Source organism: Onychostoma macrolepis, chromosome 15 (genome assembly GCF_012432095.1).
Source record: "Onychostoma macrolepis isolate SWU-2019 chromosome 15, ASM1243209v1, whole genome shotgun sequence".
In the NCBI taxonomy this organism is placed as follows: Eukaryota; Metazoa; Chordata; class Actinopteri; order Cypriniformes; family Cyprinidae; genus Onychostoma; species Onychostoma macrolepis.
The window spans coordinates 4,954,013-4,973,928 of record NC_081169.1 but is presented as its reverse complement, the minus strand read 5'-3'; the positions used below and the strand labels follow the sequence as shown (position 1 = coordinate 4,973,928).

General features: G+C 38.4%; 1 protein-coding gene across 2 annotated transcripts in view; it reads right to left on the bottom strand.

Moving 5' to 3' along the window:
• Window positions 1–19,916, bottom strand: part of pgm2l1 (phosphoglucomutase 2-like 1) — a 135,597-nt gene that overhangs the window by 15,745 nt on the left and 99,936 nt on the right. For both annotated transcript variants that reach the window (XR_009274358.1, XM_058799492.1), the window contains exons 2-5: window positions 18,084–18,251; window positions 7,670–7,776; window positions 1,972–2,056; window positions 399–482 (exon numbers count right to left, since the gene is read on the bottom strand). Coding sequence is in view for 1 of the 2 variants with exons in the window: in XM_058799492.1 (XP_058655475.1) it covers window positions 399–482; window positions 1,972–2,056; window positions 7,670–7,776; window positions 18,084–18,251 (444 nt within the window). In the remaining variant the exon portion in view is untranslated. The remainder of the gene's footprint in view (window positions 1–398; window positions 483–1,971; window positions 2,057–7,669; window positions 7,777–18,083; window positions 18,252–19,916) is intronic.

Here is a 19,916-nt window from a genome sequence, read left to right as displayed (position 1 = left end):
TCACTTTTAATGAGAAGAATATATGTAGAAAATAAACCTACACAATAGTCCGCCTAATTATGTCATCATTTACTCACCCCTGTGTCATTCCAAACCTGTATGACTTTTGTTCTTCTGCAGAACACAAAAGATGATAGTTTTAAGTGATTTTTACGTCCACTAACTAAACCACCATCATTCTTGAAAATATGTTATTTTGTGTTCGTTTGAAACAACTTCAGGGTGACAAAATTGTCATTATTGGATGTTATATTTTATTGTACACTTATCTTTCATTCTTTTTAGCGCAAGTGTATTGTCTTACTGTGATGCAGCAGGAATGGCCTTGATAACTGAAAACTGTTTATAATTTTAGTTAAAATAAATAAATTCACAAAATAGGATTAGCAGATGCTCACCTTGTATCCATTGTCCTCTTTTCTGTTATGAGATGCAGTGATCATGACTCCAGCTGCAGCTCCATACTTCTTCACAGCGTATGGCTGGAGGGCAAAAAGATGGAAAAACAATTCACGGGATTCCAAAGAAGCTCTACTTTCATCATTATCATTGTTCACAAGTGTGCTTCCCAAATAACAATTTTGAGAAGGATATTTTAGTTCTTCTACTACTGTAATTTAAAGCTGCAGTCCGTAACTTTTTTGGTTAAAAATGATCCGAAATCAATATTTGAGCAAGTACGTAACCAGCCAGTGTTCAAAACTATCACCTTACTTTAGCCCAATTCACAACGGTTAGCTTATAATAATGTTTTATAATTTGATTGGTACGGGTAGGTTTTCGCAGGAAATCCCAGCATGGCACTGCATCATTACGCCACGTCTGTAAACACAAAGAAGTTGTCCCGGCTACTAGGCTATCTCATGTGAGGATCCTGCAGGTGGCGGATCGTTTATAGCCTTTTCTCACAGCAGCTAGAATAATTAAATGTATCATTTTGATGGCGGATTGTAATCCAGAAAGGATTGTGTGTTCATGAAACATGTGAATGAAAATAAATTATATTATATTCCACTTTTAAATGTGCTTCTGATTACAGACAGCCTGGGATTACACAAGATTTTTTGCTTTTTGGGTTAGAAGAATTTCTTAATATGAAATTCGAATGACATGACTGTACAGAAACTGAAAATCGCTAATACACACTATACTCATATTCACACAATGCTGATGTTGTTAACATTAATAATTTGAGAATAAAGTATAACAATAATACTAATTTGCACGGTTTGATGTGATTTAAGCTAACCGATCTTTAGATTTAAATCACCATTGGTAGCACAATTTATTGTAATGCTTTTTTCCTCAGTTGGGCAGAACAAACGTGGCAGACGTGTTACTTACTTGTTCAGATGGCAATATGCGGTGAAAATTCTTATTTGGGTCATATATTCCAAGACGTAGGCTAGAATCTGTGATTGCAAAGTACAGTAAACATCCACACTGACTGACAGCAACACATTCACCTCAAAACATTAGATTCATCCACGCTGGAGCGGTACCAGAGCACATCCCACGCACACAAGATAATTCTGCAAGAGGCTGCAATTCCAGGTTTTCAAACAGAGATGGCGACAAAGAGGCAAAACTTACGGACTGCAGCTTTAAGCACATAATAACAACAACAACAACAATTATTATAATCGATCAATAACATTTTCTGGTAACACCATTTCGATAGCCCACTTTAGACATTCTACTAACAGTAAGTAACTTTGCAACTACATGTCAACTAGCAGTCATTAGAGTATTAGCAGACCGTCTGCTTAATATCTTCTAACATTTTATTTTGATGGGTCCACAACATACAACATTCAGACTATGAGAAACTTTGCAAGTATGTGTCAACTTATTCTACTAACCCTAAACCTACCCTACTGAGAGTTAGTAGACATGTAGTTACAAAGTTACTTCTAGTTAGTATAATGTCTAAAGTGGACTATCGAAATGAAGTATAACCCATTTTCTTACCACAAATGGGGTAGGCACATATGTAGAGAATAGATAGACAGGGATATCTTTACAAAGCATAACAGCAGCAGTCAACCTTGCAAGTCTGTAGAGAAAAAAATAAATATTTTTACACTGTTACACATGCGACCATGATTCTGAATTAGATGTTTACATGATTCAAAGTGTGTGTCTTACTGTATATATGCATTTTAATATGACCGTAACTGCATTTTCATACGTGTAAATATATATACATTTAAGTTAATGTTAAAATGCAAAAATTACAGTAGAGTGGGTGAGTGAAAGATTTTAACAGCAACCTCTAATGCTATTGTTCTTATGACTCTAAAAATGTGCTTTCAGTGCATAAAGAATAAAATTGATGAATGGGCTCAGTACGTGCCTGAATGCAGCACTATTGTTCAGTGCAGGAAGTGAGAATGTTTTCTCTAACTTTCTCTTACTGCTCTTGTCCACAACAGGCTGTTTTGCTGGTCCATTTTGCATTTTGCTCATTTCACTTGCAAAATGAGATGGATAGCACTTTATTTTACAGTGCTGTTCCACATGTATATACTATATACTTATTACAGTAAAACAATACAATAACTGGGTAACAACTAGGTACTAACACCAAACCTAACCTAACCCATGTAGTTACCTTATATTATCCAGTACAATCCTGGGCTAGTACATAAACTGTAGGGTTGTAACTGTAACTGCTAGGGCTGTGTGACGGTGGCAGATTTCTACCACCGCAGATTTCTACTGTCGGTGACGCGTTATTTTATATAAATAAAATATATTTTATTTATATAAATATATAATTATACATTTATATAATTATATAAAATTATATATAGCACTTTAAATTTTAAACAAAAAAAATGTAATAAAAAGATGAGGCTCAAACATTATTAACAAATGTGCGTGTTTATTTTAGCACTCCCTGAACACACAGCCTGCAAAACATTAAAATCAATATCAAATATGTAAATAAATACAGTTAAATAAGAAAGTTAAATATTAAACAAACATCTGTTGCAAAAATTTGTAAAAACTTCAATCACAAGCTGGAAAATCAGTGTAGGACTTGTTACGTGTATCTGTGTGACACGACACTTATATTCTAAGCCCATAGGTGGCGTTGTCGGGGATTCCTATTCTGTGAGAGTCACGTGACGTCATCAAGGATTCCGGATAAAGGCTGCGAGGCGACAATGGCGGTCTCTCTCTCTCTCTGTTGCTCAGCTTCCCATTGTTCTCGCAAGCGTCTCTCTCATCGCCTCTTTGAGGCTATATTTTTTTTTTTACTTATCAGTAGCGGGTAGTGTATTTATTTATTAGTTCACGTTTTGTTTATTAAGTAAGAACTGAGCGAGGGTAGCAGGTGTCTGGAAGAATCACCTGCACATTTAACCAGTTTAATATGGAGAGGCACTGAAATGTAGACCTTCCTTTATGTGTTTTTGACCTACACTGTACAAGACGCGAGAACAGTCCGGTATTTAGGTTTGTACATTAGCATGTACTCACTAACTTTAATGTTAGATAGTTTTAGCCAGAGACACCTTGCTAAAGCACAAGATAACATTAACGTTCTGCTTGAGCAGATGAAAATTGTAACTTAATGATTGTATGGCAACCAGAAAATGAATGTTTTTGTCTTCATTTGTATTGGGTTGAATACTTAGGGACATTTTGCTCTGTTTTGTTTGGATTCAGGAAATGTAATAAAATAAATTATATCGCCCATCCTCTCAGGATACCTGGAATCCATGTTACAAGTACCCAAGGCACATCGTTTTTCCATTTTTGAAGCATAAACTCCATAAAACCGATGCGAGCTTCGGATCTTCCAATGTTTCTCTATGGTGCTGAAACCTAAAGATGTCCGAGTTCCGCTCCCCGTGCAACTGATACTCGACTGCCATTGGCTAGTCTGCGCTTGAGGGGAGGGGCTTACCGATAGGTCAATTAGAACGTGAACAAATGTATTAAGCCTACCTTGGCGTTTCTATACAGATTTTAAATTCTTTGAAAGAAAAACTAACATGTTGACATTGTCCGGTTTAAGGGAGGACCTCATTGGTGTTACGATGTTTCCAGCCGCATTGAACACTCATTCAGATGGTGTGTTCGTTGTGCAAATGCATAGATACTTTTTAGCAACCGTGGCTAGGAGAGGGTATCTTGCTTCATTGTTCTACCACCAAGCAAGCAGGTAATCGCTGGCATCAATTGCCTCCTCTTCCGAATAGCGCGTTAACTCCTCGTCTGCAAACGCTCTCTTTGGAATAGGAATCTTGGCCTTTGCTTGTCTTTTCCCAAGTAGCGGTCTGAGATTCATTTTCTTGACAGCTGGTGCGACGCTGGTTCCATCCGCTGCATCCAGTGACTCGTCAGTTTGAGTGTTGTCTGGCTGACCTTCAGTAATTTGCATTATCTCTTCGATGAGTTCAATCCAAAGTAGTTGCTTTCGATAGGATTTTTTTCCCTTCTTCGGCTTTATATTTATCATCCAAGACAGCGATCATCTTTTCTTTGAGGTTTATTTTCTGGTGTAGGGTCCAGGAGATCATTGGTCAGCAACCTCAGCACATGTTTAAGCAATGGCGCAGTAACAACTTTCTCATTCCAGTGTTTCCCACAGGATTTTGGTGACACTTGTGGCGGCAGGTGACGTCATATTTAATCGCATCATATAGGCTATAGCCTACATTTTGTTTTCTTAAATTTATATTTCCTATTCTGAGTTTTCTCTTTCCATCAAATGAAATCTGTAACTGTTTTCATTCAAATCGGCTTTATAATGAATGAATAGAAACTTAAAATGAATTTTTATGTAAAGAAAATATGTAAAAAATAACTTTTTTTAAAAGAGGTACAATAATTATTTATTTATTTGTTTGTTTATTTTAATTTACTGATAAGCTTGTATTGGAATGTAAACAAGGTGTTTCAACAAAATAAGGGTTTTTTAAATTAATGGTCTATTTAAAAAAAATAAAAATTCAAGATTATGACTTGGCTGATCTAAATCTAATCCCTCTATTTTGCCGAAATGTAATTGACAATACCACAATCCTTTCAATTTACCAGTATCAAACTGTGCGTTGGTAGGTTTAGGGCCTTTTGCTCTTCTCTAAGTTTTTTCTTTTTCTGCCAACTATGGGCGAATGCAACCACCACATTTCGGCACAAACCCATGGCCCTGGCTGTCCTCTCCTTTTCGATTGTCATTGGATTTGTGACGGCCAGATTACAATTATGGCCAAAACAGTTCAGCCATCGCCATCCCGACTTCCTAACAGCAGCTACAATATTGGCCCCGTTATCCGTGGTAATGCATGCCAGGTTTTTTTCATTTAATACCCACTCTTGGAATGCACTGCAGAGATTTTCAGATAAATTATCAGCTGTGTGATGCACGTGACCCTTCAGCGGCAATGCACACATAGTCCTTCACTCTGCTCACTTTGTCAGAAATTGTATTTTCCTTTGGTTTCATTAAATAACTGTGGGATGACCGTGTTAGACAAGTATTTTTTTACTTGGTAGTTCGTATTGCTTGTCAAACGAATGCAGCATCTCTTTGAATGCAGGCTTCTCCACAGTGCGGAGAGGTGCATTTTTGACAACTAAATATGTTGCTACGTTTCTTGTTAGTGTCTTCCACTTATCGCGGTCTCATTTGTATTTGGCCAGTTTGGAGAAAGCCTCGCCAATACCAACCTGACTAGCTGGGCGTTTGCGATCACGGGAACTTAACACTTGTAGGTCTACAAGTGCGGATGGGTGGCATAACTTAGGCTGGCCACAATAAAAGGCCACTATAAAATGTGCAGTTTTATCACACAGCAAAATGCCACAGATGTCGCAAGTTTTGAGGGAGCGTGCAACTGGCATGCTGACTGCAGGAATGTCCACCAGAGCTGTTGCCCATGAATTGAATGTTCATTTCTCTACCATAAGCTGTCTCCAAAAGGCATTTCAGAGAATTTGGCAGTACATCCAACCGGCCTCACAACCGCAAACCATGTGTAACCACACCAGCCCAGGACCTCCACATCCAGCATCTTCACCTCCAAGATCGTCTGAGACCAGCCACCCGGACAGCCGCTGCAACAATCGGTTTGCATAACCAAAGAATTTCTGCAAAAACTGTCAGAAACCGTCTCAGGAAAGCTCATCTGCATTCTCGTTGTCCTCATCGGGGTCTCGACCTGACTACAGTTCACCGTCGTAACTGACTTGAGTGAGCAAATGCTCACATTCGATGGCATCCGTCACCTTGGAGAGGTGTTCTCTTCACGGATGAATCCCGGTTTTCACTGTACAGGGCAGATGGCAGACAGCGTGTTTGGCGTCGTGTGGGTGAGCGGTTTTCTGATGTCAACATTGTGGATCGAATGGCCCATGGTGGCGGTGGGGTTATGGTATGGGCAGGTGTATGTTATGGACAACGAACACAGGTGCATTTTATTGATGGCATTTTGAATGCACAGAGATACCGTGACGAGATCCTGAGGCCCATTGTTGTGCCATTCATCCATGACCATCACCTCATGTTGCAGCATGATAATGCACAGCCCCATGTTGCAAGGATCTGTACACAATTCCTGGAAGCAGAAAACATCCCAGTTCTTGCATGGCCAGCATACTCTCCGAACATGTCACCCACTGAGCATGTTTGGGATGCTCTGGATCGGCATATACGACAGCGTGTTCCAGTTCCTGCCAATATCCCCCCCCCCCCCCCAATACAGTAAAACTGCACATTTTAGAGTGGCCTTTTATTGTGGCCAGCCTAAGGCACACCTGTGCAATAATCATGCTGTCTAATCAGCATCTTGATATGCCACACCTGTGAGGTGGATGGAATATCTCGGCAAAGGAGAAGTGCTCACTAACACAGATTTAGACAGAAGTCTTAGATCTTTGAGTTCAGCTCATGAAAAATGGGGGCAAAAACAAAAGTGTTGCATTTATAATTTTGTTCAATATATATATATATATATATATATATATATATATATATATATATATATATATATATATATATATATATAAAAATAATGCTTGTTATAATGTGTGTGACGTCACGTGCACTTCTACTAGTGGCAATTAGACCACACAGTTGTCATGGCGACCGTCACAGCCCTAATGTCTGCTACTACCCCATGTTCAATTCCAACAGAGTTCTCTTCGCAACAATCCAAAAATATATTACAATACAGGTAAGTTTAAAAGCGTTTGTTTACCCCCAAATTAAAACTTATCAATTACTCAGCCTCATTTTGTTCAAAACCTCTTTCTCCTTTTGTGATCCACAGGGAAAAACAAAAAACACACAGGTTTCAGGCTAGGAGACCAATATAGAGTTACATGTTTTGCAACTACACCTTTAATTAAAAACTGATAAAGACTGAATAAAATTGTTCACCAACTAAATAGGCTTGGCATGATGGTATATATATATAGAAAATGGCATATATATATATATATATATATATATGCCATTTTCTAGTTCTGAAACTCTTGTATGTGCAACACATTTGCATGTACAAATCAAAAGATAAAACACTAGCCTATAATAATATTTAAGAGAGAATATGCATTTTTGTTGATGTATGTATGAATTATGTCAGATTATAAACACAGTGAAAATGTATTTGGATAAAGACAGTTCATATAATGGAGTGTAGAGTGTTACCGTTCACTGGTGCAGCCACTACTTGTTTGGGCACGAGTGTCAAAACCAACCACCAGCCCTCTTGTTTTCAGGTCAGGGACATATTTGGCTAAGTACTTGTACATCCCCTACAACAATAACGAAGAAAAAAAACAAAGTTATCATCATTATCAAAAGAGAACAGACAATATGTAACTGCCAAAAAAATTCCAAGATATAAAAAAAAACAAAGCAAACAAGTTAAAAGCTTGTGGATCTGACATACAACTACTACACTTTTGTAATGAAAACATCTTGGCCACATTTCTATATTAGCCCGATATTCATCTCATAATTCGACATTGTTCACAAATGCATCTCAATTTCATTATACAGTATATCCTGTTTACTTGTGTTGCACAGAGGCAAGCAGGTAGGGGGATTGGGGCTTGGATGAACGGAGGGCAGGGTAAATTTAAAGTCTTCATGAATATAATTATCAAAACAATGTCCTATCTTATTGCACAGCATCAAAGCAGTCAATAATAACAGCACAGTCAAAAATAACTTAAAGGGGTTGCCAACGTTTACTAGACTGTGGACTAGCTCTTGATTTCAGTGACGATGCTTCCCGTTTTAAGTGTCTGTTGATGGCCTTTCATTTCTAACCAGAAATGTACATGCAGCTTTTCTGATGTTCACTGAACTTCTCAGTGGATTTTTTCTAGTTGCCAAATCCAGTCACTTGAAATGTGTCCATTTTGGACTTGTTGCCACCAAATGCCCGGACACATGAAACAAAAACCCTGATCAATGGTGGGACTATATTCAAGCCAGTCCTAAATCGCAGACCATTTTTTCCAGAATTTTTTACCGTCCATTACTGGAAATAAAATTACTGGTTGATGTGGAACAATCTCAATAAATTTAGCACACATTTTTGGTATATGAACTAGATCTCGCACAGGACACACCCTGTCTGTGGAGGCTTGGCTAACTTGGCTTCCAAATTACCTCACATAGGGGATCCTCCTATTCTGAATGCGTGACACTTGTGTGCTTAATTACATGTCCTTAATTAGCAATACCTGTTTTTGTTTTCATTGAGAAGTACTTATCTTAATTAATTATAATCAAGTAATCAATTATTGGGATGGTTAAGCCCGAGACACACAACACGATTTTCAGCTGTCCCAGACGACAAATTGGCATCGTGAAACAATCGTGGCGATTCAGAAAATTGTGCAACGTGTTTCGGGCTTTAACCATTTTGTCCAATCATTTAATTTTCATACCAACAGTTATACTAGTGTTAAACAGCATTTCAATGGTAAAATCTGAAATTCCATGACTACACTAAAGAGACATCGATATTGTCATTATTCTGTGATATTCTGTGATTATTCTTGCTATCACTATATGAATGAATTACAGATATCTGTCAGATGGGCTGTATTTTGCACTGAAATTTTTATTGCTGAAATAATGCAAACAGTTGTTTTGCTTCACACTTAGTGTAAACCGGTCATTACATTTATGGTCAAATAAGATTCCATCTGCATCAACCCTCTACGGACACCTTGGCAATAGAATCGCCATTGGCTGCTAAAAATTTTTATTTCTTTTTTTTAGGGCTGTCAATCAATTAAAATATTTAGTCGCGATTAATCACACATTTTTATTTGTTCTAAATCTACCTTAAATTAATACTTTACGTTTTTAATACTCTAATAAACATGGGCATGGACAAATATGAATGCTTTATGCAAATGTATGTTTATTATTATTGAAACCATAGTCAACAGAGCATGAAGACGTGTTTCATAGGTCATAGATGTTTTTCAAAGAACTTGTTCATGTCTATTAGACACATGAAAAAAGAAATACCAGGTTCCCATTACAGGGCTCTAGACTGCGACCAATTTTGAGAATGTGTGAGTAAAAATTTGACGTGGTCACACTGATCAGATTTCACGGATCACGTGAAGAGAGGCACTTTCAGCACGAGCGCTTCGTGGGTAGAGCCTGGTTTATGCTCGCAGCTTCAGCACAAGCACGAAGGTGCACGCCGCAGACGGAGCACAACGGAAGATTTGGTTTTCAAACTAAAATTTAAGACCACTTCTTAAACCAGAGAAGGTGAACATGTTAGTATTCTTGTGGGAAAAAACAAACAAAACAAAAACATATTGTTCAAGTCCTGTCAGCGACAGCCAGTTTAGTTTTACTTTTCTTTTTGTTTTCGTTTTGAAAAGCTTGTTATCTTTGCCGTTTACCTCACATTACGGTATGGAGGCCATCCTTAATTTTTATTATTATTATTTATTTGATTCCTCAGTGTTTGCTAAGCATTCTGTAATTTATTAGTCGGTAGCCTATATAATAAACCAATTTCCTGTTAGTAAACATTGTGACGTTTTTCTGTGGGCGGAGCTTCGGTGGTGGCAGAAAGATACCCCTGACCACTTCACTAACGCTAGCTATGAAGTCTGTTAGCCTGTTTTTTTTTAACAATAACTGAAGAAATTCCGATTTTACCTGCATATATAAGGTCACTCACTGTCCGGGACCGCGTTATTTGAAAAGGTTAACTTTAACGGACGAAACCAAATTGGCCGATCTGTACTCACTCAAAGGATGTATGATCTGACAGGATTACCTCCAGTTGAGTGACTCACATCTAACGTGTAATGTATAATAAAGACAACCTCACCGTGTCTATCTAGTCATGAAGATGTAATATATTTCTCAATTTCAGCAGGCAACTATTTTTACAGCTACATTATTATTCCAGCCACAATTACTCATAACAATGTATATAACTTACAATTACACATGATTAAGCATATAAATCGCCAGTTTGTTGTTTTACACACATACTGTACATTATTTCATACACGACATAGTATTGAGATCCATAAGAAATCTTTAGAAGCGCCCATAACAACAAAAGACAATACTTTATTGAACCTTTTCTGATAAGAAGGGTGCGCTTCAAACGCGAGCATTTTTGATGATTGTTTCTGTCCAGTCTACTCGTTTGATTGCGTTTAACCAGCAGCAGGTATGCGTTAAAATTTCATTTTCAATATTTCAAAATTCTGACTTTATTCTCGCAATTCCGAGATTATATCTCACAATTCTGATAAGAAAAATCAACTGGGAGTTTATCCCACACTTCTGGCTTTTTTCGCCCCCTCAGAATGGACAAACTCGCTATTGTTGAGTTAAATCGAGTTATAAAGTCCGAAATATAAAGTTGCATTTGTGAGAAAAAAAAAATAAAAAAAAGTCTCCAAAAAGAATTGTGAGACAAAATAGGTAACGATAATTGTTATAGGTTTAAATAGTATTTCATGCTGTAACTGTAGGCCAAATATAACATTCCCTATGAACTGCATATGTGAATATTATGTAGACTAACTGTTTAAATCAAATTTATGCTTCAAAAGTAGATTAATCATAGCAGGTTTCATTCATTAGTCTGTCCGTTTAAAGGTCTGCGTTTAGCTTCAAATGCCGTTTTTGACGACAGTATTCTATAAAAATGAATTGCATTCCGATTCTGACATCCAAAGGCACAACAGTACATTTTCTCTCTTATTCTGTAGATTTCTCCCGTTTCATTCCGCTTGTTACCGTGTGTTTCTGCCACCACAATGCACGCGCAGCTGCTAGTGACGTAACTGACGTCTACACTAAATTGGTCTATACAGCATGTGATGTGTCCTATGCCATGCCTCGTCTTATTTGTTTTTGTTAATAAAGGTTATGTAAGCTAGTTTGTCATTGTAGCCTACTGTTTTATTGTTGTTGTGCTTTTTAATTAAGAACAACGAATCCATCTTTTGTTTTAGTCTTAAAAAGTGAAAAGTGTATAGATGAGCAAAACAGACAATTATCTTTTCTTGTAAAACGTGACACCAAGATCTCAAATTTGAAAGTGAAAGCGCACGAAAAGAGGGATTCCTGATCACAAAATTTAAATCACAAATAACACTGATGAAAAAGGGTTGAAATGTTGAACACTTTCGTTACCATATAACTATAAACTATGATAAAAGTTCATCAACATGCATTGATTAATCAAATGTTGTAGCAAAAAAAAAAAAAAAAAAAATTGCCGCTAAATTACGTGCTCGTGCGACCAACTGAGAAAGTTAGTCGCAAAAGAGCGACCAGTGGGAAGAATGAGTCTAGAGCCCTGCATTACTTCTCTTTCTTTGCACGGAGCAATTTACTTACACAAACCTGTTTACATTTTTGCATGACAGGGCAGCTCACTTCTTCTGAACATGCAAAATGAACATGTATTATTTATTATTAGCTTTGTTTCCCTCTCTATCAAAGACTATAGAAATACAAAAGAGTCTGGGAATGTGTCATCACAGCGGCAATGCATTCTGGGAATTTAGGTCACGGGAGCTACAGCAGAGACTGAGTGGTAGTGATGCAAGTAAACAGTCAGTTACGTATTCAGAACAGGACAAAACATGTGGAAATAGATCTGTGCATTAGTGTGAATGCAGTGTATTAAAGCTGCCGGCGTCTATGATCTCATCAGCAGAGGCGGACAGTATTGTACTTGCGTACACTTTTTGAGTACTTTACTTGAGTATTATTTTTTTCTGGAAACTTATGACTTTAACTTCACTACATTTGAAAGACAAATATTGTACTTTTCACTCCACTACATTTCTATCAAGGTCATCGGAATAGAAAGTCGTTACTATGTAGCAGCTTTGAAAGTCTGTGGGTGATTTTTTTTTTCCTTCTCCAAACAGTGACTTTTTTTTTTTTCAGACAGTTTATCAGTAATCACTCTTGTAGGGCTACTTGAAGTGATTTCGCAGCATTTTTGTGAACACTGACCAGTTGCAAATGTGATATTTACTTACAACAATTCAATAATAAAAAGGTAATAATGTGGTATATATTAGAAACAAATTCTCTAATTTTGCTAAATTGTGTACATAAAAATATTACCTATAAAGCCACAGAAGATCAGTTGTGCGTCTTCTAATAAAACACAATAGGTATTGGACTTGAAGCAGCACTGCACAGACCGTTCTGTGTGTGACAAAGTACCATGAGAGAAATTAGAAAATTTTTGTTTTGATGTCAAATAAGTCTTGCAGTTTTGCTTTTTTGCTAAAGCAGTGTTGCTGTTGTAAAGTTATTTACATTTAGTCATTTTGCAGACGCTTTTATCCAAAGCGACTTACAATTTGGGGAACACATGAAGCGATTCATCTTGAAGAGGCAATCCGACAAACGAAGTGCTTGTAACACCAAGTCTCAGGCATTGTTTAAATAAGTACAAGCTAGCAAGGGAAGGAATAAATAAGGAGAAAGAGTTATTTATTTATTTTTTTATGTGTAGGGTGAAGTCAAGTAGTGTCGAAAGAGATGAGTTTTCAGCTGTTGCTTGAAAATTGACAGGGATCCAGCACTCCGAATATGGGTGGGAAGATCATTCCTCAAGCCAGGAATGGTGAACGAGAATGTTCTGGAGAGTGATTTTGAGCCTCTTTGTGATGGTACCACGAGGCGTCGCTCACTAGCAGATCTCAGACTTCTGGAGGGGATGTAGATTCTTAATAGTGAGTGCATGTAGGCGGGTGCTGAGCCTGTGGTTGTTCTATAAGCAAGCATCAGTGTCTTGAACTTGATGCGAGCTGCGATTGGTAGCCAATGCAATGAGATAGAGAGGTGTAACATGGGCTCTTTTGGGTTCCTTGAAGACCAGTCGTGCTGCCGCAATCTGAATCATTTGTAGAGGTTTGACTGTGTTTGATGGAAGTCCAGCCAGAAGAGCATTGCAGTAGTCCAGCCTAGAAATGACAAGGGCCTGGACAAGAAGTTGTGCAGCATGCTCCGTCAGAAAGGGCCTGATCTTTCTGATGTTGTGTAGTGCAAACCTGCAAGATCGAGCAGTCTTTGCAATGTGGTCTTTGAAGGTCAGCTGGTCATCAAAGATTACACCAAGATTTCTGACCGAAGTTGATGGGGTAATTGTTGATGAACCTAACTGGATCGTGATGTCATGCTGTAGAGTTGGAGCGGCGGAAAGACAAGAAGCTCAGTCTTTGCCAGGTTGAGCTGAAGGTGATGTTCTTTCATCCATGCCGAGATGTCCGCCAGGCAACCTGAGATACTTGCAGCTACCGTTGGATCATCTGGTTGAAAGGAGAGATAGAGCTGTGTGTCATCAGCATAGCAGTGGTAGGAGAATCCATGTGCCTGTATGATGGGACCCAGTGATGTGTATGTGGAGAAGAGGAGGGTCGAAGAACCGATCCCTGAGGAACCCCAGTGACCAGTGTATGTGCTTTGGATACCTCCCCTCCCCAGGCCACCCTGAAAGACCTACCAGTGAGATAGGATTCAAACCAGCGAAGTGGAATTCCAGCGATGCCCAGTGATGAGAGAGTGGAGAGGAGTATCTGATGATTGACAGTGTCAAACGCGGCAGATAGATCCAGCAGAATGAGGACTGATGATTTGGAATGGGCTTTTGCACCGCAGGGCTTCAGTGACCGAGAGAAGCGCAGTCTCAGTTGAATGGCCACTCCTGAAACCTGACTGTTTAGCGTCCAGTTTGTTGTTCTGTGAAAGAAACAATGAGACCTGGTTGAAGACAACACGTTCAAGTGTTTTCGCTATGAATGGAAGGAGAGAGACAGGTCTATAGTTTTGTATAAGAGAAGTGTTTAATGTAGGTTTTTTGAGCAGTGGGGATATCCGAGCCTGCTTGAACGCAGTGGGGAAGTTGCCTGTGAGGAGGGATGTGTTGATGATGTGTGTGAGTGCCGATAAGAGCGTGGGAGAGATTGCTTGCAGAAGGTGTGAGGGGATTGGGTCAAGAGGACATGTTGTAGGATGGCTGGAGAGGAGAAGTTTGGATACTTCAGACTCCGTCAGGGGACAGAAGGAGAAGATGGGAGTTTTAGCAGTGGATGTGGTTGGTTGAGGGTCCTGTGTGCGTGGAGGTGAGAACTGATCACTGATCGATCTAGTTTTGTCTGTAAAAAAAGTTGCAAAGTCATCAGCTGTAATAGAAGTGGTGGGAGGTGGTGGAGGGGGACAGAGGAGAGAATTAAATGTTCTGAAGAGATTCCGCATGTCTGGAGCGCTGTTGATCTTGTTGTGGAAATGTGAGGATTTGGCAGTGTGGACATCAGCAGAGAAAGATGAGAGCAGAGACTGATACCTACTCCGGTCCGACGGGTTGTTTGATTTGCGCCATTTTCTCTCTGCCGCTCTGAGTTTAGTCCGATGTTCACGAAGAACATCAGATAACCAGGGGTTAGAAGGGGCAGCCCGTGCTGACCTAGAGGGGAGAGGACAAATGTCGTCTAGACAAGAAGTTAAGGTAGAGCATAAAGTTTCAGTAGCTGCGTTTACATGAGATGAGAAATGGGTAGGTGAGGGAAGAGAGGATGATACTACAGAGGAAAGATGGGAAGGAGAAAGTTATACAGCTACAGGTGTGTTGCTGGGTTTTACAGCAGGTGTGATTTTTTTTTTTCCTTTCTTCCTTATCACTCTGTATTTACAGGATTTCACTGTCCACTCTGTTCAAATGTGGATAAATGGCTACACATAGATGTGTGCACACACTGCCAGAGCTGTGTGAGATCACTACCATCCTGCTTTTGTGGGGGTGTTTTTTTTCCTCCCCATAGGTTTTTAACATTCTAAAAACTCTTTATTCCAAAGATACTACAGGCTAGTCAAGCCTCGTTCAGACTGTCAACCCAAATCCGATTTTTGTGCAAATCCGATTGAAATCCGATCATATTTAAATAGTCTGAACAGCAATGAACTACATGAAATCCGATTTGTGCAAATCCGTTTCGAGCTACATACGTATGTGGTTTGGAATCCTATTCAAATCGCATTTATGGAAATCCGTTTCAGTTGGTAAGATCGGATTTAGTGTAGCTTTTTCACGACCTCACGCCACGTAAAACAAACACGTCAGACGTTTTTGCAGAAAACATGCTGAACATCTTTGCAGAAACAAGCTTGTGTCGTTGCGAAGTGCAAATCAAGCGGAAAAAAACAATGTACTGCTAGTATATGTACCTCTTTGTGTTTTGAAAGTAGCAGAGACCAAAAAAAAAGCAAAGTAGCAGAGACAGCATCACGGAAAGCCGCACATTCAAGCTTCCTGCGTTTCTGCCGCTGCCTCACACGACAAAATTACTACAGCGCAACCGCGACGGTAAGACAACATCTGTATTGCAAACTGTATTACTGTTACTGTTGTTTTTAGCGTAGTCATAACAACGCAACGGCATTACCATAGAAACCAATGCACATTCAGTAAAAACGAAAGAGTTTTGCGATATGCTGTGTGGACAGTCAGTTATTCAAATCCGATTCCATCCGGATATGCACAAAATCGGATTTGGGCTGACAGTCTGAACGAGACTTCAGTGTATTCAGTAGGTGTAATGTATTGTAAGTTGCTTCAGAGGTATTGCAAGTATTACGTACAACAATAATAAAACAGTGCATTGACATCAAAAAGGAAATTTACTTTTGGTACTTAAGTAAAAGTACAGAAGTACTTTCTTTTAAAAGTACTTAAGCAAAACTCTATCTTTACAACTTTTACTTGGAATGGAGTAATATTTTAACAGCAGTATCTGTACTTTCACTCAAGTAATGGAGTTGTGTACTTTGTCCGCCTATGCTCATCAGTAATAATCAAATGGCAATAATGCTGAGGAAAAAAGAAAAAACCATAACTATGATTATCTGTAAACTTTCGATACTTTAAGCACCCCCAGATACTGAAAGTGCTTTTTGTTTATCACTTGTAATTGTCTCCCCTTTAATCACTTTATATTTGCTTCTATGTTTTAAAGCTATATTTACTTTTAATTCTTATTAATTAGTTAATTATATATTAATTAAAATACTAATTAATTAACAATTATTTTAAAAAGTAGCCTGCTTATATAATTTAATAAAAATGCACAAAATAAATTTGATATAATTGTGATGCATCGTGATATCGAATCAAATCGTTGACATGATAATCGTAATCGAATCGTGAAACCAGTGCCGATTCACACCCCTAATAAGAAACAACATTCATGGGGCAGTTCATTTCAGATTTTATTGCTGATTTGAAATATGTAATTTAATTGCGAGTTCAGCTAGCCGTTTTTGAGATTTCAGGATTCCCCCATTCATTTAGATAGGACTTGGTCATGTCTGAGCTGCCTGGTGGCGTTGCAAATATGGTGGCCGAGTGAACGGACTTTCCTTAAAAGGGACTTTGTTCTCTATGCCCACACTGTATTTTGATGCAGTTAAATTCTCAATAAAACAGTTTTCATTGATATATTTTACTGCTTCTGTTGCCAGACAATGGAAAGAATTTGAAATAGTGACTGAAACGCGACCCATTAAGACTACATAACCAGCTCTCTCTTCCGACATGTTAATCTGCACAAAAATCCTGATAATCGAGCCGTCGTCTGATGAAATCAAATACACATACGATAATGAATATAGTTGTGCTGTGATTTCGGCTATACTTGCATGTAAAATTAGAGAAGCAACATAATATCTGTGTTTAACTGAAAGCGCTGCTCCTCCCCGCCACTCGCTGAAAAGAGCAGACGCACAGAGAGATAAAGATGTGCGCATGCACTGGGACAGCAAGACCTTGTAGCCGCATAGCAGTACCAGTGAGTCTCAGAAACTAAATAAGGTTTGGGCAAACCCTTGTCGCTACGCGCTTTTTTAAAGAGGGGGTCGCTAAAGGGTCAGCGAAGTTGGCAACACTGCATCTCCATTTCTCCAACTACAGGCTAGGCCACAGGTCAAAAAGAAAATGCATGCAGCGTTAATCACGCATTAATAAAATTAGTGCTATTAAAATGAATTTGCGTTAACGTGTTATTAAAAAAAAATCAAAACAGGGACGATAATAGGTGAGCGCCAGCCAATGAGATTGTTGTTTGCGCATTAGTTCCGCCCACTACAAGGAGAAGCCGGCAGTTCTTAAAAGCTGAAGAATTCCAAAGGAACTCCGTTATTTTGACATGAAAATACAACTTCATGGTATGCAAGACTCTCTCACTCTTTAGTGTGAAGGCTTGGCTTTTTCTTTTTTTTCCCACACGCAGAGTTTACGGTACGTCAAATACAGTACACAAATACTGCGCATCCATTGAGATGAGTTGAAAAATAGCACAGATCGCTTGGAGAGAGAAACTCTGAAGCGCTCAGTCAGAGTGATCGGCGAGTGAAAATATATCTGCGTTAAACTTATACTTAGCCTCCAACTCACACACTGGCGAGTAAAATCTGAGAATTTATTAGCCAGTGGCTAATATTAGATACTTAGTCACCCAGAGTGAAAATTTAATTGCAAACGCGAGTGATTTACTCGCACTGTAGAGGGTTGTGCATACTGTTAACCTGGACTAACCTGTGTAGACTGGATGACAGTTAGGTCATTGATGCAAGCAAACCCCGCACCCATCTCCGCTCTCAATCCAGCTGTCCCGAACGTCATCCTGGAGCACAACCTCCTTCTCAGCTCCACCACACGGCCCTCTCGCACCAAAGACTCCATCTGCTTCCATGTCTGAGGATTCTAAAGACACAAAAACTAATGTTGTCAACTTAAATTTCAGTTAAAAAATAATGTTTTAAAATAAACAAATAATAACACCCCCGAACCCATGCATAAAATGACCCCCAAGTCTTTATTCATTTGGGGTCCCAACATAGTACCAAACGGCTTCATTTGGGGACTTTTCCCAGCAAATACTGATATGCAATCATTTGTCTAATTAATCTGCATTTCTTTCTTCATTCACACAAATCAACTAACAGCCCTAACCAACCCACAGTAAAGTACAGAAGTCTAATTTAGAGGGATTGTTAAGGACAAACATGATTCTGGGACACCGCAGACCATTGCAAATGGTGAGTTATTGATCAGATCAAAAATCAATAATGTTCTCACATCTAAAAAGTGAAAAAAAGAGGGCAGCACCAGACACTCTTCCCAGCATTTACTTTAGTATGCCAGGTTCTGTAATGAGCAGTGGTGTATTGTAATGAAGTAATAATTCTTTGTTACAGTACTTAAGTATTTTTTGGGAGTATCTATACTTTACTTGAGTTTTTATATTTCAGCCAACTACATTTCTTAATTAAAATGTATTATTTTACTCCGATACCTTTCCCCAAAGCATATTCGTTACTTACTACAAAATAGTCAGAAGTCAGAAGAACACGGACTGCAGGAAAGCAGGTTTGACGAATCAGTGGTCTGGCACTTGCGAGTTAGACTCCTAAAAACACCTTTGCTCATGCGCAAATAAGTGCTCACACAACCGATGATTAATTTTCCACTCAAGTTGAGTCTGGGGTGTGCAATATACAGTATATCTTCTGCTATAATATGGTAAGTGTTGTTGTAATGATATGCGATCTGACATTATCAAGTAGGCTATATCACCAAATCACACACAGAGATTTATTAGTCTATTAAAACATTCCAGACATTCTAAATTGTAGACGGCAAAAATGCTTCTCTGTGCTTTTTATATTTATATAATTTAATATAGTTAACTTAATCTATATCACACAAAGAGTACCGTTTTTCTGCAGATATAAGCATAACACATTTAATAATCATCTTATAGTTCAGTAAAGCAATGTGACTTACATTTTAGACATAATATTGCTTGTTTTCCTTATTTTGCCAACGAAAATTGTTCCAAACAAAGATCACAGCACTGTTTTGCGTCTCTGAGCAATGGACGGTGTTTACTACAAACAAATCAGATGATACATTATTCAGTGATTCACTCATTAACACAGTCCAATGCTTTGTTCCTGAATGAATCAGTCGTTTGAATGAATCGGTTGAATCTCAGTGACTCACTCATTAACAGTCACTTGCTGCCACCTACTGGCGGTTTTAATTTCACATTGACTTTTTTCATGTCTTAAATTATTTTAAATATCAGTATTCAACGTTTTATGTTAAAAACAAAACATTAGGCCTATTTATGCATCTGTAACTGCAATTTAAATGCATCCATGTAAATACATCTAAATGCTATTTCAGATGCAGATTCCAGAAATGTTTTCTTATGTTGGAATGAAAGACACTAAGTACCGGATGAAGTCCATTTTGCATTTACTTGTATTTTTAATACTTAAGTACAATAAATATCACATACTTTAACACTTTTACTCAAGTAATATTCTAAACGGTGACTTCAACTTCTACCAAAGTCATTTT